Below are 21,673 nucleotides of genomic sequence, written 5' to 3'. Positions count from 1 at the left end.
TGGCACAAACAGTCCTTGTACATGTAAGAATAATGAATTAATAATTTTTCATTTTAATTTGAAGCTTTAATGCACCTGAAGCCTGTGTGGAACATGTCTTAATTCAATGAAAACAAAACCCAGCATGATATCCCCATTGGCAGTCCCTAACTCAAAAAAATGTGAGACAATTAGGCTGACAGAAAAAGATTAATACACAGAAGAAAAGAGGTAAAAAATAATTCAATCTTTAATAAAAAATACATTTATAAATTCGGCAGCATGAACTTCTCTTGAACATTTCCATCAACCCAGGAGGATAGAAACGACAAACTTTTACTGTACAGGCATTTCAAATAAAAACACATTCTGGGGAGCAAATACATAAAAACGAGGCATAATGGCAAAATGGACTGAAGGAAAAACAGCAAAAATAAAGAGAATGACTTAAAATAGCAGAGTTCGTAAAGGAAAAAACATGGTAAACGACAACAAAACAGAACTGAACAAAGATTTTACAACACAAAAGGAAAATGTTGCTTTGGGTTCATCATAACATCACAAGGTTCACTTCAGTCCTTTGAAACAACTACAGCAGCTCCGTTTAAAGACAGACAACACATGAACAGACGCACATCAAGCTGTCCTGATACACCAGTTTTCAATCAGCTTCACAACAGCTGACTATCGGATCAGTGTTTACGGACATCTTTCTCCTGTTAGGGATGAAAATGGAGTCACCAAACACTTCATACTGAGCATTCAACAACACAAATACACCATGACAGAGATTGGGGGTGTTTTTACACAACAGGATGGCACTGATGCATGGACAGAGTGGGAGGTTACAGGTTTTACAGCAGCCTTATTGCACACAGGAGAAAAAACTTAATCTAAAACCAGTCATGTAATCCTTTAGAAATAAACCTCAAACACTTTTTTCAAAGTTGATGCATTCAAAGCCACCTAATTTGCCCGGGCAGATAGCAGGCTTGTTGTGGTTCCATATTGGCTTTTTTCCACAAGCCATTTGAAGCTCTTGCCCGGACAGATTGCGCTCAAATGATCACATACTGTGTTTTTTTTGTAGACATATGGAGGGGACGGTCGGTTTGGAGCAAAGCCAGAGTCTATAAACATTAACGTATATTATGATGTTAATAGATTGGCACCAGTTGGTAAAGAGGGGTATGTGCTTTTTTCCTGTTGAGAGAAGCAACACAGGGGTGATCTTTTTTATGGAATTACCTGGACCTAACTGAGTGTTTTATGAGCAGGGTCCTCACAAACTAAGTGCATCTAGAAAAAAACAAGTACAAAAGTTGGAGACAGAAAAAGAGCTCTCTATGTTCTCTGAGTTTTGAACACTTCATAGCTGCGGGCTGCACCGGGACAGTACCCACTCTGGAGATGTATTGTCACACCCAGCAGTGAGTTCACCCACAGCTGACATGTCCTCACAGTTTCAAACGATCGCCCCTGGAGCTGCTGACCAAAATATCACACTTGTGGTTCTAAGTGATGATTACGAGGACAGGAAGTGTGCTTTGGGGTACATTTTACTGCACTGCTGTTTCTGGCTTCCAAAAAAGTGTGGGCTAATTCAGAAAATACCAAGCTGGCAGGACTTTTCAAGCTGACACACACAAGTTATCTGTGGGTAAAGTGTTCAGAGGGAAGGCATAAAGAAGGAGTATATCTGTGCTGTGACAAGTTTCCTCTGAATGGGCGGCCCTCTAATTCACAAGCTGCAAGTTTGGTGATAAATAAATCAATATATTAAAACATCTCTTTTAATGACTTTGCTCTCAAACACATAAATGTCTTTTTAGAGACGGGATGATTCTCAAACCCTTGAATAAAAATGAGAACGTTTTCAGGGCTTCATATAAGTAAATCTCAAACAAACTGCTTCTCTGATCCTCTATTTTCAGTTTGACCTTTTACTCTGCACACACAGCCTGCAGCACTGCGACAAATCTAACAACTCCAGCCAAACTTTAAACAGTGCGGTACAAATTATTCAAAGAGTGATATTTTTTTCTTTTTCTGCTAATGTGGAAAAGTTCCTGGGAAGTACTTCTTCTGCAAATATTCCCTCGACTCAGCACCATTCTCATATACCTAACCCTCTTTGGAAAAATAAAAAGAACAAATTACATCCTGAACAGAACGACCTGGACGACCAATTAGATCTAAACTTTGTTTTTTGTTCTGCTTTCATGTTGGGTACAATTGAACTCCAAAACAAATGTTTTTAAGTGGTGCTGCAGTATCCCAAACAAGGTTAAACTTTCATGAACTTTCAGCACATTCTCTAAGATACCTCTTATAGATACCAGTCTGCCTGCACGCACCCAAACTACGCTCTGGTGCCAATTACTTCAACAAAGTCTGACATTATTAGGGAGCAGACCTGTCCTTATTGTGCTTTTTCACTCTTTTTAAAGTCTTCAGATTCTCTTTAAACTTTTCTCTGTAGTTTGTGAACGAAAAGATGAAATGATCTCTCTGCAGTTGGTCAACAGTGGAACTGTGCAAGTGAGGACACCAGAAAGAGCGCCGGATGCAGCATGTCAGCACCCCAAGACGTGTGGCACTGTTCCAATGACATCAATCAGGCTCATCAAATGAAATCAAACTCACAAGTGGAGCCAAATTTCTTCCTTTGAAAAACTTTTTAAAAAGGTGGTCAATGGAAGCCTGAAAATTCCTACTAAGTGCAACAATCACCTATCTCTCAGACCAAGAGTCAAAAATATGACCCATAGTCCTTCTTTGCCTGCAGGCTGGATTCCTCTGTCCATGTTAAATATGAAGGAGCCGTAATGGAGTTTGGTATTTGTGCTAGTTCAGTGAAGATGTGCCAGATTCTCAAACAGTCCTCTGATTGGATGTGTGGACAGGAGGGTCAGGAGTAGATTCACCTTCATTGATGATGTTTTACTGAGGATGAAGTTCCAATCAGAGCTCAGCAGCTTGTCATCTCTGTCACCGTCTGCAAACAGAAAGAAGCTTTAGATTAGACTGGAGAAATATGAGATGAAGTGCTGAAACCCTACTGAATTATCTGGATCTTTATTGACATTATCTTTAAAGAGAGGCCTTCATTAATAAGGACTTTAAAGTGAGAGGCAGATCAAATTGTTAAAAAATCCAAATCAATTTAGTGTATATAAATGCTAGTGTGAAGCAGTGTTAATTTTGGAGGCTATTTTAGATTAAGTCTTAGTCTTAGTCTTTAGATGAAAATGCCCGTTAGATTTATTTATATTTTAGTCTTTTCAGCCCTTTATAGTTTTAGTCTAGTTTTAGCCGACGGAAACTCAAAACATTTTAGTCTTTGATTTTTGCCATAACATCTTCACTCTTTAAATAATTCACGTATTCGATCAGATATCTGTATCAGGGTTATACCAAGTGTTAAAATCGTCAACATTGCACTCATTTAACACTTTTGCTTGTGTAAAATCTTAAGTTAAATAATCCAGCCTGGCCCTGCTAAAATGTCAAAAGAAAACATTCTTGATGTGACACTGTGACTGTATTTTGATTATCTTGATTCACAGAAAAATGCCATTGAAGATCTGTATTGCACATTTACGACAGTCTTTGAATGCACCTGCAGTGACAGGCACACTGGACAGACAGTCAGTTCACGGCACTCAGAAATGCATCTGCATCTTTGATGACTAGGAGTTGATCAAAACTTACTAAATGTGTCTGATGTTTCACCAAACTGGATTAAATCAAGCTGTAGACGTGGAGCTTTTTACGGTGAGAGCGGCAAGAACGGCAAACATTAAATATTATACAGACGTCCCCCGGTTGTGTCTTGGCATGGAGGCGGGAGAGCTGGTTCACACAGCACTCCTGCTGCAGGTAGTGACCAAGCTAACACTGCGCCTGTCACAGGAATGCATCACTTTTAAAGATTACACGCACAGCGGGGGAAACATGGACGGTCCGCCGCTAAAGTTTTCGTCTCGTTAACGAAATCAAAACATATTTCCGTCAGAGTTTTTTTTTATCAGTGAAGCACTTCATAGTCTCGTTTTCATCTTGAAAAAATTAGTCGTTGACGAACATTTATCGTCATAATTTCGTTGACGAAATGAACACTGGTGTGAAGTGAGGTGATGTTCTCTGTGTGGGCTTGAATCCCCACAATGATAATCATTCCATCAACACTAAGATCATGATTGTTTAACTCTGATTATTTATTCATCTGAGCCACTTCTTTTTAATGTACTTTTTCATTTCAATAAACACAAATCTTTCAGCGTTATTTTGTGCTAATTTCCAACTCCACACCTCTGATGCTGGAAATGACTGAGAGGAGTGCCATTACTCCTCTCAGTCATCACACACTCATCATTCTGCACTTTGTGGTGCTTTTTCAGGTGGTTGAACAAATCAGTTTTCTTGCTTTGCAGCACAGACCCGGGTTTCATGCATTCTTTGCATATTATTATTTCTCGCTTAACCTCGTTTGCCCTAAACCCAAAATACCTGCATACAACTGATGACAAGCCAAGTTGGGAGACAAGCTATTTTTTTCTGTTCTAGACATTTGACTCCCAACTGGCCTCTGTTGTTTACTTTTCCTCCATGAACTGCCACTACAAGCCTCCCGATTGCCCCCTTGGGGAGTGGATGTTAGCTCAGGGAGAGCTTGATTTGAAAGGCAGCAGAGTGTTGGTGGGTGGAGCACATCAATATTGCTGTCAATCCTGTTTATTTAATCATGAGAAGACCAAATTCCTGATCTTGATCAATATCTGTTTAAATACGCAGCCCTACTTTTCCTCTTTAATTTTTCCAAGTAGTGTTTCTGTATTTTCTTATGGAGGAGACGGGTACAGCAGCAGAAACTTTCTCAGTCTAGCAGTCGAGCATGATTGTTAGCATCATTAGCAAAGCACAGCAGCGGTCTCATTGCATCATACTACTGCCTGTCTCCCTGCTGTACTCGTCTGCTGCTAACTTTCTGCAACCCTGCTGTAATTCTGATTCGGAGAATACAAAAATTACAGCAGCAGAACCCAGCCAGGAAGTGGATTTAAATTATGTATTTTTCCAAAATTGACCCCACGTCAGCATGTGAAGTGAGGTCATCAGTGACTAAATCCAATTTCCGTAAACATGAAGCATGCCAGGTGAACATTAAAGCACAATGACAGGCAGATAGCATGGATGAAAGATTAGATTTCTTGAACAACCTCTAAATGTAAATTAGAAGCTTTCTGTGCTCACTGACATGACGGTGCTATGGTTATTTGTAATTGTCCATGTTTATGAGTTATTGAAGAGCAGAGCCAATTCAGGGCACAATCATACCACCAGTGAAAAGCATTTTGGCGTGCACTGCAAGTATCATTGTATTTTCCACTAGCGCATTCGTTATTTCATCACTCGCACATATATTGTGTAAATAGCAAGTGAGTTTGAACATCTGCGTTAGCATCCATAGTTGTGTAAATCTTAAATGAGGTGCGGTCAGGCGCCCAAGAGGGGCTCTGCTCTCTTAGGGACATGGGAAGCATCTTAGACCAACCAACAAAAACCTGATCTAAAGTCGTAATTCAGTGTTACTTCCCTGAAATTTAGAGGGCACATTAGTGGGATGGGCATCATAGGTAGAAAGGTAATCAATGCAGTTATCAACCCTGGCAGAAATGCTGTCAGAAGCAATAATAAGGACCTCTGTTTTATCAGTGTTTATCTGAAGGAAGTTTAGAAATATATAGTGGAGAATCATCAGCACAACAGTGGTGACAGATTCCCTGAAGTTGTTCCATCACCTGGCCTAGAGGAAGGATATATAAAGAAAATTAAAATAGGACCCAGCACTGAGCCCTGAGGCACACCTCAGGACAGAGTAGCTGCCCCAGAAAAGCAGGGTCCAAGTGACACAGAGAAATTTCTTCCTGAAAAATAAGATGAGAACCAGTCAAGGGTGCTCCAACTGATACCCATCCACCGCCTGAGTCCGTCTATTAGAATACTGTGATTTACAGTATCATGAGAATCAAGTATCAAATTCAGAGCTAAGGCCCAGCAGGACCAAGACTGAGCATTCACCTACATCAGAAGACATCATGAAGTAATTTGAGACTCTGAGAAGATCTGTTTCAGTTGACTGTTTCTGACAGGAACCAGACAGGAATCTGTCCAAAATATTGTGTGCTGTTTAGATAGTGGGGAGCTGTTTGGGAACAGCTTTCCTCAAAATTGTATATATATAGAACGGTAGTTTCATCACGTGTGCACTCTCTCCAATATATGTAGATACAAACATACACTCTCACATACACGCACACAAAACTAACGCTTTTAAATCCTCAAATGTAAGTCTTGTGCCGTGCCAACTTTAATGTGAAGTGCATGGATACATAAGTCATCATTAGATACTGTTCTGAGTTTTATATAATTAATACTAATGAAGTTGCACTGCTGTGCCTCGCCTGAAATGTATTTGACTGTTAATCTGGAGAGTACATATTTCTGTTCAAAGAGATTGTTTCAGTGGATATAAAATCAATCCGTGCAACAACAGAACTTTTACAGTGATCTGTCTGTTTTTTCCGGCGTGTTTAGGGGCACATTGGAAGAAGATAAATTAAATTTGCCGGCTAAAGCCTGGTCTATTTTCGAAAGGCTGAAATCCACCATGTAAACAGTCACACGCCTGCCTTCAGGTACACCTGACTCTGAAGAGAATGAGAGCAGACACACTGATGGGTTTGATTCATGTTAAGCCCAAAACACACCTTTGAATAATCAAGGGACTTTTTGGCCAGTGCCTCAATTAGTACCCACTGTGAACCACTTAACTAGCAAAATGTGGTAGCACTCGGCCTGATTCATTTTGTGTCATGGGCTTTGAACTGTGCATTTTAGATTGTTTAAATAGATAAGAAAAGATATACTTTATTGATCTCCCATTGGGGGAAATTACTTTGTTACAGCAGCTTACAACGGGACAGGGGAATCAAATAAAACAGGGCCTTAAAAGTACTGGATTCTGCTGCAGGTCATAGGGGGTTAAGATCTACAGTCAAACAATGAAGGCTAAAGATCACACTGCAGTACCTCGGTCTGTTTGTGGATCCATAGTTATCTAACATCTGTGTGCTGGCCACCTCCAGGTTCCAGTCACACATCTCCAGCAGCTTTAGACACTCTGACCTGCTCCTCAGACCCAAACAGAACAACTGCTCCACCTGCAGAGAGACAAACAACAGCTGCATAAGAAATCAGGGAGGGTAGGGACACAAGATGGCACATTAAAGCAGATTCCTGGGGTCAGGAGAAAACTATAGAATCCATCTTTTTTACTTCTTTATGTGAGTGTGATGACGGTGACGTGTGAGAGTATTAGAACATTATTTCAGTCTTAATTTAATATCAATGTTTTTTCTCAAACACACACAGTTGCTCCTATTGGATCTGAGACCTTTTATTACATTTTACTTATCCTCCAAACTTTGCCACACCTATAAAAGAGCACTCAAGTGTTCCCCAGTGCCCACTGCATCCTAACACATCTTCCATCCCATCATAGGGGCCCCAACCACAGGCTGAAGGGGCCAAACACCATCTATGTGCTTATTTATTTATAGCCTGCTCATTGCAGCAACAGAGACCAGATTCCCCCTTAAGGTTCAGTAAAGTTGCTCCTCTCATATCCTGATATGAACCTATAAAGTAAAAATAACATTCAGCAGCTCTGAATGACTTCCTGTTTGCACCTAAATGCTGTATTAAAAAAGTTATTATAGTAAAGTCTTAAAGTCTGAACTGAGTTGTAGTGAAGCTGATCTCTAAGGTGCTCTCTGCAGCTCAGCAGTGTTTACTACTGAGGCCTCTGGATCTCTTAATAACCACATTGCTGCAATATAACAGTGCACTTCATGGGGCTTTTATTTCAGAACAGGGGAATGTGTGTTCTCCCACAGTTCAACAGTCAGAATGAAATGAAATTATTTCTATTTGCTCCTGAATGTTTGTATAACATTTTGTTTCATGTTAGGGATTGTAATGATATAATTTTGTTGGTTTATTATTCAGTTTTGGCACTGTGAGGAGCTTGTTGTCTGATGTCACATATTTATAAAAAACAAACTAAATACATTACAGTTTCCACTTTTCTACAATCATTTTGTAATAATTAATAATACATTCTATTATTGTTCTTTACATACTGTTTGTCAATAAAATAAAAAAATGTATGATTTATATTTGTTATAAATTATTTAATTGTTTGTAAATATAAGAAAAGAAACATTCAATCACCACAGGTGTAAAGATGTCAATTGATGACGTAACAAACAGTTGGTATAATGTAACATTTTATATACTATTAACAGAGATGTGCACCACTTTTACCAGCTGAAGCTTCCCAGTTAATGGTTTTAAATACTTCCTCTGAATATCAGTGCCAGTACTACTTTCAATAATTCTCTTACTGTACTTACATTTCTTAATATCTTAACTTATCATGCTTCTTTTAACTATATTTTTGGCACAGAATCTTTGAATTTAACACTCATCCTCTTAATGCTTCATCATACACTTTTTGAAAATTGTATTTCATGTATTTGATGCTCTTTTGTGTTGTTGTTGTTGTTGTTGTTGTACTTTATTGTTGGAGCAACCCATAGACTGTATAAAATATGGACGTAGTATCCGTGACGTCACCCATCTGTTTCTGAAGCGCTGTTTTGAGGGCCAATCTTCGGTGGCAGCCATATTGCTGCTGTTGAGCGATTGTGACGTAAAGAGACGGGCTTTGAGCCTCCTAGCCAACAGCTACAGAGTTCCCACCTGTCAATCAAGTCAGCTGTGCCTCTCATTGGAAGACTCGTAATCTCACATCTTAGAAATTGCCACGTTAGAAAAAAATTCACCCTCCATACAGTGTGTGCCGATCAAGAAATGAGCTATCCAGACTACACTTGTCTTTTGTACCAGGCTGTAAACATGTTTATTTCTGCTGTACAGATCGTCTTTTTTGAATTGGTGTGTATGTGGTTTCTGGTACTTCCGGAGCCAGCCTCAAGCGGATCCTCGATGAACTGCAGTGTTTAGCACTTCCGCATTGGACTCATATTTTTAGACCGGAGGTTGTCGCTTGGAGCAACCTGACACCAGAATTTCCTTGGGCATGAATCAAGTTCTGTCTTGTCTTGTCTTACAATGCTTTAGCTCATGCTAACACAGTCAATGCAGAAACACCATAGTAGTATGCAGTACTGTATAGTGGCTGTGAACAAACAAGCACTGGTTTGTGAAGTCACACAGCTGTATTTCATAGCCTTCATAGCCTGCTCGGTGCCTCAGGTCAGCTGATCTGCTGCTCCTGGAGGTACCGAGGTCAAAACGGAAGCTCAGAGGGGATAGAGTTTCCCCTCCACATTAGACAAGCTTCCTTATTGTCCATTTTTAAAATTCGTCTTAAAACCCATTTTTATTCTTTGGCTTTCAACGCTGCATGAGACTCTGCTCCTGTTTTAGTGTTTTATGGTTTGTTTTTTGTTTCTATTGTGTTTATTGTTTTATTATCCTGTGTTTTAATTGTTTTATGCCTGCATTGTTTGTCTATTTATGTACAGCACTCTGTTTCGGCTGTGGTCGTTTTTAAAGTGCTGAGTTGAGCCTTGGCTGTTCGCTAAGCTAACTATAGCCGTACTTGATATTAGTTAATGCAATTGGATCATATTTTTGACTTATATGTCACCTTTTACAACATTTTGCCAGTTTCAGCACTTCAGATTGTGTATATCTTTATCAAAATGATCATACTGGGATTCAGGATCAAAGTATGAACTTTAATTAGTGTAAACACATTGAGCTTATCTAACATATTGAAATCACTCTCACCTTGAGATAATGAACAGCTTTCTGGATGTTCCAGTTGTGGTTCTGGAGGGCGGCCTGGCACTCCTCTAATGTCACACCATGAACTGCCTCCTGCACCTGAATCACAACACATCAACAGTGTTAGTCCCTACACAAACCAGCAACACTTCTTCTCCCGAGGCACTGATTGCTCACTTGACCTTGAAGCTGCCTTCGACATTTTTCTCAGGAGCACTTGCGCACATGATTGATTCATTTTTGTGATTAAATCATTCTTTTCAGACTTTTCAGCTCCTTTTGTTTGTTTTGAGTTTCACCTGAAAATGTGTGAAATATGAATGAGTGTACAAAGGTGTAATCATCTCTAGATTCAATGATCAAAATCACTTAAAAGTTTCACAAGTGACAATTTAATTTCTTGCAGGAGAATATATTTGATTGTATAAATGCACAATTTTAGTTATTGAACCTGGTAGCTGTGTGGAGCACGTCTATTGACCCCCTCTGCAGTTCATTTCACCACTCTACATTTACACAGCACCTTGTGTGTGGCCACCGATCCCAGAATATCCATTACAATATGCCATGTGCCTGATTGATGAAGAGCCTCTGGTCCTTTTGCAGTGATTCTTACTCCAGTTCAGTCAGGTTCAATAGGCGTCAATCAATTGGCCAGCATAAAGAAAGAAATCAAGTCTATTGCTGAGAAAAGTCTGATGTCTTTCAAATTCAATTCATAGAAATAACTAATTTGGCCTTTCAGTTCAAAGATCATTGAAAGATTTTTGAATACTTTGTGAGAAGTCACAACATGTTTATGCTTTTTTAATTGTAATATGTTTAAGCAGTAAAAATCAGATTCTCTATATGATAGAAAAAGAAAAAAAAATACAATTTTCACACAAACACATTTTCCCTCCAAGCTATGATCACAGTCGACAACAAATTAAATTGCCCTCTGCTGCCCCCTTGTGTTCAGGGTACATATGTTATAGACTGAGCACTGCAGTGTTAAAAATTACACTGAAAGCTCAATTAACTGTGAGAAAAATGACAGTCATCTGACAGGGGTCAAACAAGACATGCATCAAATCCACTCCTATTATATTACATTCTGAGACTTAATACTCTGTAGACCAATCAATTATCTTGATTACTTCTCTGATATTTGAGCTCTTAACTGTGTGATTAAGACTTTATGTCACATTAGAGGAAAATTACGCCCTTATATTGGTGATAGGAAAACCCCAGTGGCTGTCCTACAGTTTGAAGACTGTACATTTTTTTTCTCATTTACAAAAAAGCCATCAAGGAAGCATTGAGAAGGACAGGAGGTCGCCTGTACATGTATATATCATGTTAACTACCCCACTGCAGAGGTTTCACGTTCATCATGACAGTGAAAGTGAGCAGGATTGCTTTTTAATGACTGAAGTAATAAATAATACCTCTCAGAACATGAAGTTAATCTTAAGATTAAACACAGAGTATTTTTAATGAGTTGGAAAAAGCAATCTAAGTTTCTTTGACCTTACCATTTTGACCCTGTCAGCTGAGTTCACCCCTCCCTCTGTCCTGGTGCAGGAAGCAGGAACCACGGGTGCTGTCAGGCCTTCTGAGCAGACACGAGGGAGACTAACTGATGTCTTCATCCCTGACCGAGGCCCCCCCAGACTGCTGTTATTGTTAGAGGAGAAGTTAGCCTTCAGATCGCCGGCCTGGGCGAGTCCTTGCCCCTGGGTGTGTCCCTGTAAGGTCTGGCTGTTGACCACCATAGGTCGGACTGTGGCCATGTTAGCTTGCCGTACGTGCCGTTCCTCCAAAGCGCTGGAGGGCAGACTCTCCGCCTCCCTGAAGAAGCGGTCGTAGCGGTCGAGGTATGGGGGTCTCTCTGGTAGAAGGTAATAGTGTGTGTTACTGACTTTACGTCCATCTCGTACGATAGGGAGGATACAGGGGCCTTTACTCGAGGCGTCCTTCCCCTGCGCCTGGGCCTGGATTACTTTGGGTGCAGCATATTTAGGATCTGAGGCGAAGCTGTGTGTGGTCGGCATGAGTTTACCCGGAGAGGAGGAGAGGTAGGAGCCGTAGGTGTGTGTGGAGGAGCAGGAGGAGGTGGTGGGGCTGACTGAGTAAACTCTCTGCTGGGGGGACCCCACCACCAGGGTCATGGGGCTGGGAGTCCTAGAACCCGGCTGGGACAGAGGGTCTCTTGGCGGGATCTGAGGTGGTCGGTCCTGTCCTGAAACTTCGTCCGTCATGTCAGCTGGCGTCGGCGACAGAGAAAGATCCCTCGACCAGCGAGAAGAGGAGTAGTCGCCTCTTTTTATGGGACGAGGAGGGATGGGGACACGAGGGGGGATCTGAGGTCTGTCCTCACTTGGGGAAAGGACACACTGCTGGGGTCCTTCCTCAGTCTGTGGAGTTTCAGGGCAGGAGACTGAGGTCTGGGACGGCGCTGCACTTCCCGTGGGTACATTGAGCCTCCTCATGCACTCCTGCTGCAGCTCTTGGAAGATCTCTGCAGACTGGGAGAAGGAGGTGGATATGTTCTGGCTCTGTTTGCTGGGGAGGAAGAGGTTGTCCTCTAGTCCTGGTTTGTCTGAACCCTTAGAGCCCAAAACCTCACCCTCCACCTTCTGAGCAGCAGAAAGAGCCTCATCACTCTGCTCCCCTTCATGCTGCGGCTCTGTGCTGTTGATGGAGCTCACCTTTGCGGAGGAAGAAGATCATAACTTTTAAACACTTGATTCTTATGTAAGAACAGGAAAACATCAAACTTAAAGATTCATGTGCTTCGTCACATCCTGACATACCTCCATGTCGTCTTCGTCTTGAGCTACATCGTCATATGCTGGGGGTGGGGGTAAAGGTCGGGCATCCCAGTCTACCACTGGCGTAGGGTGAAGGGGGCGGGGGAGAGTTCTCGACGGACTCTGAGGCGGAGTTCGGTCCAGGAGGTTCTCCGCTTCTAAAACAAGCCGAGCAAGGGAGGGAATCTGAACTTCAACAACAGGGGAGGGGGAGGGGGAGGGTGTGGGTGGGGGGAACTCTTCCCCAAAGTCAATGAGAGACACCTCACTGTGGTTGTAGCCCAAGCCTGAAGTCCGACCTCCCCCCTGTTTAGAGGCAGACACCCACGCAGCAGGTTTGAGTTTTAAGCCTTTGACAGAACCCGTTTTCCGAAGTGATAATCTCTTTAGTCCCGCTGAAGACAGATCCTCATCATCATTTACTGGATCATAGCAAGGCTCTGGAGACAGAAACACATTACATTTATTGATTTACTGGCATAAGAAAGAACGTGACACTTGTGCTCTTTTGAATCATGTCACATCACAAAGTATGAGACAAACTCCACGACAAACAAAGCCTTCCAGGGTCAAACTTAGTTCTATAACACACAGCAAGGACACTGCACGCCTGTTACAGGGACACGGGTGAAAAGATGGAGAAACAAGGAGGTTGAGAAAGGAAAATAAAGAAGACGATAGAACCACTGCAAAGACAGGCAAAGGGGACACAAAAACAATAATGGATGTACCTTTGAGGAGTGGAGCAAGGAGGGAACAGAGAGGGCAGGGGCAATGTGTGAGGAGCTGCTTAGGGAAACCAGACTTACTCTTGATAAACACGGCTGGCTGAGGAGGCCGGGGAGGAGGCTCCTCTGGAAATATAAAAGCAATTACAGCGGCGGCAAAGGAAAAATAGAGGAGAGAAACGACAGCAGCAAAGAAAGAAAGATTAGAGGGGAGAAGCAGGAAGCTGATTGTATACGAACACTTTGCCTGGAAGTGTAAAGAAAAGTTAAAGCAAGATGTTTGGCTGACTTTTGAAGACATAACCTGTAAATACTAAAGCTAGAGCTATCTGAGAATTTTACAAATCTTATATTTTCATGCTCATCAGTGAGGAAGTTTAGTTTTTGATCAATGTGAAAATGTATCTGTGGTATTCATATATGACAAAAACTACACCAACACCAGTGAAGCGACTACTCTCAGCTGAATGCTTTTATTAAAGTGTTAGTCCTTAGTTTTTTTTAGCCAAAACTGACAACATGTTTGCGTCGGATACATTTTCATTAGGAGCCCTTTCACTCACTTCTAGCTCGTCCTGGGAGCTGCGTGGGCCGAGCAGCATTGAGGTCGACAGTAAGGACATCTGGAGGGTCCATGGGGTTCCCGAGGTACAGACTGGAGGTAAGAGAAGGGCAGACTTAATTACAGTGGATGTGGAAATACTAATTTAAACCATCCTTGGACTTAAAATGTTGCACAAAGTATATGAGAATTTATAATGATGTGCTACTGCCATCTTTCTGTAAGAGGCTATTACTGCAACTTAGATGAGACTTCTACAAACAAACTTCCATCATAGTATTTATGATGTGATTTTCATTGATCCCACAAAAACACAAGTGTCCTTACTCGTCAATCCTGTCAGGGAAGCCCCAGCAGCGGTGAGGGTTAGAGTCTCCATGTCCCGTGTGTATGAAGCTGTTCTTCAGTGGCCTGCTGATGTCATGAGCCGACAAACCTGCAACTGATGTCACCACGTTTCTGGGGAACTGTCCCAGCTTCAGGGTCCGCTTGTTTTGACCTCGCCACCAGAAGTTCTCTGCGCTGAAGGAACGGAATAACAGAAAATGAAACAGAGCAAAACTGCTGGTAGCCTAAGATTTCCAAAAGATCAATTAGAAAGAGCTTTGGTCTTTGCCTTAACCACAGAGAAGTATAAACTTTTGATCTCTTTTTTTTTATCTCACAGTGTTAAACAGCAATGAAGCTGGCCTGGGAGGAAGATGTTTTGGATAACACATCAAATAATGACATTTCTTTCACCCACCTTCCCTCGATGATAGTGATGACATCATTGATCTGGATGTGGAGTTTGTCAGACTCATCAAAGTCCTGCAGAGCACACATGTCTGTGGGCATGGTCTGAAAAACACACACATACACAGATTATCTTTTAAGAATGGAGCATATCTAGAAGCAAGTACTTAAACTCCTTCACACTGAAGGCATTGTCAGTTTGCAGTTTAACCCCACCAGGTGGAGCTAGTACTCCACTTAAACTACATTAAAACAAATGAGAGAACCCTGGATTTCCACAGAGGTTGGATTATTACAATAAAGGCTCTTGGTTCCAGTGGACATGGATGTAAAAAAAGGGCCAAAAAATATGGTGTGCTCTTGTCAAATAGAATAAAGGTCTCCCTAACTCCCTCATGTTTTACCCCTTGCTGTTACTCAGATAATAGTTATCGTACCTCCAGCAGGAACTCCCGCAGGGCAACAAACGTTGGTCTGTCATCTGATTTCTGAGCCCAGCACTGCAGCATGACGTTATAGATCTCCTGTGGACAGTCTTCAGGCTTAGGGAGACGCTCACCTTCTTTATCAATCTTGTGCAAGATCTACAAAAGATAAAAAATAAGAATTAATCAGTGTCAGTGTGAGAATGTGTTTCTTGAGCTCACAGATGTTTTTGAATAACTGTGAAGTATTTTTGTCTGTGTGTATACCTGGCTCCCATTGAGGCCCAGCCACGGCTCCTGGCCATGAGTGAACATCTCCCAGAGAGTGACTCCAAACATCCACGTGTCTGTAGCGTGGGAGAACGTTCTGGTCTTCAGACTCTCTGGAGCACACCTGCAGCAAAACAGACAACAAACTCAAACATATACACCAAATAAATAATCTACACGTCCATTCACACATTTCCACTTAGTGCATTGTTTTCAATACAGCTGATAAAACATAGAGGAAACTTATACTAAAATACTTGTGCATGGATAAAAAATGTGAATTTTGTGAAGAATTGCCTGCCAGCTGCTCATGCTAAACTCCAAAAAACAGCAAGCATTGTTTTATAAGAATTATCAGCACGGCTGGTATGCAGCTGTGACTGATCGCATTTCTCTGTGGAATCTCTCTGCAATAAAACAAATCTGTTCCCACGTAACCTCCAAAACCACACGTATCCACCACTGGATTACATCCCAGTACAGCTGTGCTTTTACTGTGTTGCTCTCAGTCCACCCACCACGCAAAGGGGACCTTTCGATGCTCCTGCATGACGTAGTGTTCGTGGTTGTTAGGCAGCGCCCTCATCAGGCCAAAGTCACCGATCTTCACCCTGTGAGCAGAGGCCAGCAGGATGTTCCTACAGAGAGAGGGTGAAGTAGGGAATAACTTTTTATTTTCACCAAATAAACATGCTTGTTAAATAGTTCAGCACAACTTCAGACTAACTCTCATTATTTAACCCTTTGTAATACTGAACTGTAAAGGAGTATTGTGGAAAATCCAGGGGGCAGACCTTGGGTCTTTAAAAATGATTTATATATGTGTTTTAATATTTATATTCAAGGATGATAAGTTACTAAGGACAATTTGTTCAGGAAACAAAATCTGGTCTTACTGAATGGTAATAAACTCTAGTTGGCAACTAAAACATAAGTTTTTATGGTCAAGCCCCAACAACTTTCAAAATGTGATCCTAAAACCTAAGGCAATGCTCTACACCAGGGGTTCCCAAAGTGTGGGTCGGGACCCTCTTGGGGGTCGCGAGACACCAATGGGGGCTCGTTATGTTTTCAATTTTTTTTTTTTCATATATATAATTTAAATTTGCTTATTTTACCCATTATTGTAAAAATGTAGACAAAAATAGTAGTTACTTTTGAAATAAAACCCTGCAAATAAATACATTTCATTAGTTTTCTGCCTTTCTTTGTTGCCAGATATCTCCTAAAGTTAGGGTTTAGGGTTAGCTAACAGTTAATTAACACAAGGATCAGTAGCAGCAGGTTAATTCACAGCAGCACAGGAAACAAAGCCACATGTGCATGTAGGTAAACTAATTTTGAAGCAACATTTAACCACTTCGAGGGACAGTGGGGGTCACAAGTCTTTGGCACCGATTTTTTGGGGGTCGAGAGCAGAAAAGTTTGGGAACCCCTGCTCTACACATTTTAAGTAGTCTCAAAATGTTGTTCACAGCCTGGATTATGTCCTTTCGTGAACGCAGACCTTCAGCTCAGGAGAGGTTTTGATTGGAGGTGTGAAGAAAGATCTGGGATGTATTAAGAACTTAAGATTCAAGGTGCAGCATTTAAAACCGCAGCATGAGAGATCCATGCAGTGTTTGCCAGCCTGTAACAGCAGCTTGTAGTCACGGCTTTGAGTGGAAAAATGACTCATTTTTACCAGCAACTAAGAGTTTTCTTGAGAATCTACACAGTGTCAACAATAAAAGTAAAAGTGACGCATTTGGGCAACACCACGACCACCCTGTGCAGCCAGCCAACCAGTGACTCATGTTGCTTATGGGCCAAGAGTTTCTGTAATGGCCTGTAAATTTCTGGGTGGAGGAGAAGGAGAGGCTGTAAATAATTTAACACACCTATAAAAAAATACAGAAAGTATGAATAACACACTTTCATATAAAAAAAAGCATGCTTCAACATTTCTATGTGTTAAAATGTAATTCAACCTGTAATAGTGCTCTGCCTCTTACCTAGCTGCAAGGTCTCTATGGATGAACCTCCTCTGCTCCAGGTAGGCCATGCCACAGGCCACCTGCACAGCGTACTGACACAGAGTGTGGATCAACACTGGACCCTGCGGACGGACACATCGCAGACGCTCCAGTAGAGAACCCAGAGGAGCCAACTCGGTCACCTTTATAACACGGAGAGAGAAGAAGAGAGGATGAGAGGAGAAATGTGGGAGTATAAATGAAAGAATAGACCAGAATATGATACTGCAGAGAAAGATAAGGCGTGAATTGTAGGTAAAGAAAGGTAAAGAAGCAGGAGTTAAAGAGGGCAGTGTGATCATATCATGTCCTCTTTAAAAACTGGCAATGTACAAAAAATAAGCCAGAAGAATTTACTTGAGGGTTATGAAAGAGTATTTCTGATACCAATACCAGTACCAGAAATGCACTGCATGCAACTTAAATGCAGAAACAAGAAATATGCACATATGGGTATCATAAAAATAAGTCTGTCATTGCACAAATCTGTTTCCATGATTTGTTAGCTACTCCCTATAAACACGTTTCTTCTTTTATCACACACAAGTACTGTTTTAGAGTAGCACTGAGTGGCGGTAATGCACCATTAAGCTGGATGCCAACCACAGTAGAAACAAGAAGAAGAAGAAGAAGAAGAAGAAGAGGAGGAAGAGGAAGAAGAACAAGAAGAAGAACAAGAAGAAGAAGAAAGAAGAAGAGGACTGAAAAACAATGGACGCAAGCTAACAGTGTAACATTCGTCAAAGCTAACAAAATGTTAGTAGTCAGCAAACAAACATTTTGAACTTGGTTCATTTTAAGACATAAAATAAAGATAACCAAAAAAAAGTAAAACTAAAACAATAAGCAGTTTGAGGGTAAATATTTGTGGAAAGTAGGAGTCAAATGTTAATGTTAAAGAGGCTGTGAATTGAGGTGCTGCATGCTAGCTTGTTTCCAGGTTCTCTGCTAATTTTTAAGTTAAGATTCTTTCAGTGTACCAAGATACCATACAATAGGAGAATATGGCCAAGCTGTCGTCTCTGATGGCCATTTTTTTATATATATATTCTTGTTGAAATTCTTATACTGTACACAGCAGAAAACCTTTTGTTTTCTGCTGTAACTCCATGAATTTCCCCGTTGTGGGACGAATAAAGGAGTATCTTATTTTATCTTATCTTATCTTAATCATTAAACATACAATTTTAATTTTAAATATGTAGATTTATATAATAGAAGAGGGGTACATGTTATCAGACAAAACTCAAGTTTATGTTTTAAGGATATGGAAACAATCACACAAACCAACAGGGCTAAAGTCTCAGCCTTATTAACTCTACCATCCCTTCACACCCCTCCTTTCTGTCTCCCATCTTTCCACCCTCACTTTCTTCACTCAAGGCAAAGGCTGCAACAGTCTTGACCTGATTTAAACAGACTGTGGGGTCAAGAAGCAGGGGGGCAGAGTGCCTCAGAGGGATAGCTATGTTTCGTATGTGTACTCAAGACTACGGTTAAGTCAGTAGAAAAGTGAAAAGTCTGTATGAGAATGACTGATTTAAACGTGTGGATATACTGTATGTGTGTTCATGTTGATCTTTCCTCCCTGTGTGTGTGCGTTTCTGTGTGTGCACTACCATCTTCATAGGGTGTGTGAGCACCACACCGTAGAGGCGAATGAGGTTCTGGTGGTCCAGGGAGTGCATGGCGTTGACCTCACAGATAAAGTCCTCCAGAGCGTCGGGCTGGCTGAGCACGTCCGTCTTCAAACACTTCACAGCTACATTCAGCTGGACAGAAAGACAAAGATAATAACAAAGATTTAAAGATGTGCTCATCCTGTTTAAACCTTTGGTGCTTCAAATCCATAAGAACTCATCAAAACGACAGTATGGGTGCACATGTTCATGCACCTGTCTGTCCATTTTGCTGATTTCCACATCAGCAAAATGAAACTGAACCCCATGTTTAATCCAAACAACTACAGGAATGAGATACTTTTAAAGAAAAATAAGTATTTAAAAGTGTGGGTATCCTCACCACCTTCCCTGCAGGTGTTAGCCACTCCCCCCTCTTCACTACACCAAAGGATCCATCCCCGAGCTTCTCAAACAGTGTCAGATCTTTCTCAGGGATGAGGCAGGTCAGAGCCTGCTGCTGCCCATCAAGAGGAGCTCCACCACCAGGCTGAGTGGACAGGACTCCCTCCTCCAGGCCCAGAGGAGGCGTTGGAGACAGTTTACGAAAGGAGGAGGCCGGCTGCCCCTGCTGGGGGAAGTCTCCCCCGTCTGGGCGTTTACCGCTGAACACCTGGAGATGAACATAAGTGAAGGAAAAGGATTGAACTGGCTGTACAATGAGGTAAGAATAAGATGGTCTGCCACTTTTACTTGAGGTTTCTCTTAAAGTTACAGTGCGTGGGACCTCTGTTTTTATTCCCCTTTAACATACAGGCAGAATGGTGTTGCCTCTAATCCAACATGAGAGGTAGTATCAGAGGTGTAATGGAGGGAGTGTATAGCATCAGAGTCTGCAGAATGAAACAGTGTTGTGTTTATGTTGAGCTCCAGTGTGTTTTCATGCCTTGCCTCTCATGCTTCCACTACATCATAATGCAATGTGAAATTACTCACTGGAACACCAATACCACGCTGTTGCAGAGTTAATAAATGTGCAAGTAGTACACAGGTGTGGTTTCAAACATGTTTTTGCTTTATTTTAAAAAACCTATCTGTTTGTCAGTTTGTGTACTTCAAGTATTTTCCATATGTTTTGTTTAATTGGTGCCAGATGAAGCACTGAAGGAATAATAAGTATAAAAAGGTGGTCTATAACTAAATCAGAGTACAGAGGAGAGTGTATGACAAAGAATAAAACAGTGTCGGTAAAAATGAGTGGCAGGCAAGGGCTAAGTAACTCTAAGAGTATTTTAACCACTAGCTTCAGAACAACAAGTATTTTTTCTTCTATTATCCAATCCAATCCAATCCAATCCATTTCATTTATATAGCAAATTTTAAAAACAACAAGGTTACCATAGTGCTGCACAACACATACAAACAGTAGAAATAAATAACAGTGAAATTTAAAATACAGTAAATTAAAAGACAAATAGAGACCAACACAAACTCTCGTGCTGTATTAAAAGCCAAGGAGTAAAAATGAGTTTTAAGACGTGATTTAAAAGTATCCAGGGTGTGGGCCATTTTGACTTTGGTGGGTAGCTCATTCCACAGTTTAGGAGCTACTACTGAAAAAGCTAGGTCACCCCTCGGCTTTTTGGCATGACAAGACACATCTGATCAGCAGACCTCAGTGCTCTGGAGGGGGCGTAGATGTGTATGAGGTCAGAGATGTACTGAGGTGCCAGACCATTTAGTGACTTACAAACAAACATTAAAATCTTAAAGTTAATTCTAAAATGGAAAGGGAGCCAGTGGAGGGAGGCGAGAACGGGGCTGATATGTTCCTGCTTGCATGTTCCTGTTAAATGGCGAGCAGACGTGTTTTGGACTAAATGTAAGCGTTTTATATAATACACACCCTCTTGTTCATTTCATCTTATATGACCACATTCTGTTTAATATTGATTTTCTGCACCATAATATGAGATACACTTACTTACGACTACTGTCTAGGGGTTACGAGGTCTCATTTGAGTTTAATCACCCACTATTATCAGTTAATGAGCAATCTGCCCGCTCACTGTGCACTAATGAGACGCTGAGCTGCAGAGTGTAGGTGGAGATGGAGGACAGACTTGTGTCTCTCTCTTTGGTATCTCTGTCATGCTTGCAGAAAAAGTAATTTCCACTTTGACTGTCCACTGTCTTAGTTTTTAACCCTTGTCTCAGGCTAAGCACTAGACTAGATAACTATCGTCATCAGTCAGTGGTAACAGACATCAGCCGAGAGCAAAAATATACACTTCAACATTTTCCATGATATCTACACTTCCACTTCCAGCAGTTAGACGGGGCTCAGTCTGCAGGCCCAAGGTCTTTTGACCGCCATACTGCTAATGTAACATCTGCTGCACATGTTAGATTAATCTACAGCACATATGCTGTAATGTTAAACTGGTAATGGTGCAGCTTTGAATATTTACCAAACACACGCACACACAGGAACAGATACACTCATCGTTATAGGAGATGGAGAGATTTCCTGCATGTTGACTTAAATGCTGACAGCACAAAAGCAATGACTTAGCGTTTAGGAAGTGACCATTAAGAAACACAATTAGATTAAGTGACCTGAATGTTTCTCTGTGCGTTTATATGCGTGCGCATGTTCTTGT

General features: G+C 41.3%; 1 protein-coding gene and 1 long non-coding RNA gene across 3 annotated transcripts in view; one reads left to right on the top strand and one right to left on the bottom strand.

Moving 5' to 3' along the window:
- Nucleotides 1-210: 210 nt before the first annotated feature.
- The window catches only part of tnk2b (tyrosine kinase, non-receptor, 2b), an 86,896-nt gene continuing 65,433 nt past the window's right edge, over nt 211-21,673 (bottom strand). For both annotated transcript variants that reach the window (XM_034703709.1, XM_034703708.1), the window contains 14 exons: nt 19,414-19,683; nt 19,011-19,163; nt 17,371-17,534; nt 15,895-16,014; nt 15,374-15,500; nt 15,119-15,265; nt 14,692-14,786; nt 14,274-14,468; nt 13,948-14,039; nt 12,660-13,096; nt 11,379-12,554; nt 9,865-9,960; nt 7,075-7,205; nt 211-2,977 (listed from right to left, as the gene is read on the bottom strand). In XM_034703709.1, the coding sequence (XP_034559600.1) occupies nt 2,971-2,977; nt 7,075-7,205; nt 9,865-9,960; nt 11,379-12,554; nt 12,660-13,096; nt 13,948-14,039; nt 14,274-14,468; nt 14,692-14,786; nt 15,119-15,265; nt 15,374-15,500; nt 15,895-16,014; nt 17,371-17,534; nt 19,011-19,163; nt 19,414-19,683 (3,210 nt within the window). In that variant the 3' untranslated portion in view covers nt 211-2,970. The remainder of the gene's footprint in view (nt 2,978-7,074; nt 7,206-9,864; nt 9,961-11,378; nt 12,555-12,659; nt 13,097-13,947; nt 14,040-14,273; nt 14,469-14,691; nt 14,787-15,118; nt 15,266-15,373; nt 15,501-15,894; nt 16,015-17,370; nt 17,535-19,010; nt 19,164-19,413; nt 19,684-21,673) is intronic.
- LOC117827195 lies at nt 13,947-15,257 on the top strand. The gene is made up of 3 exons (XR_004634159.1): nt 13,947-14,045; nt 14,290-14,513; nt 14,614-15,257. It is a non-coding gene; the product is annotated as an uncharacterized LOC117827195 (long non-coding RNA).

Source organism: Notolabrus celidotus, chromosome 15, assembly GCF_009762535.1.
Source record: "Notolabrus celidotus isolate fNotCel1 chromosome 15, fNotCel1.pri, whole genome shotgun sequence".
NCBI lineage: Eukaryota > Metazoa > Chordata > Actinopteri > Labriformes > Labridae > Notolabrus > Notolabrus celidotus.
Note: the sequence above shows the minus strand (reverse complement) of the source record. Positions and strands in the feature narration are given on the sequence as shown.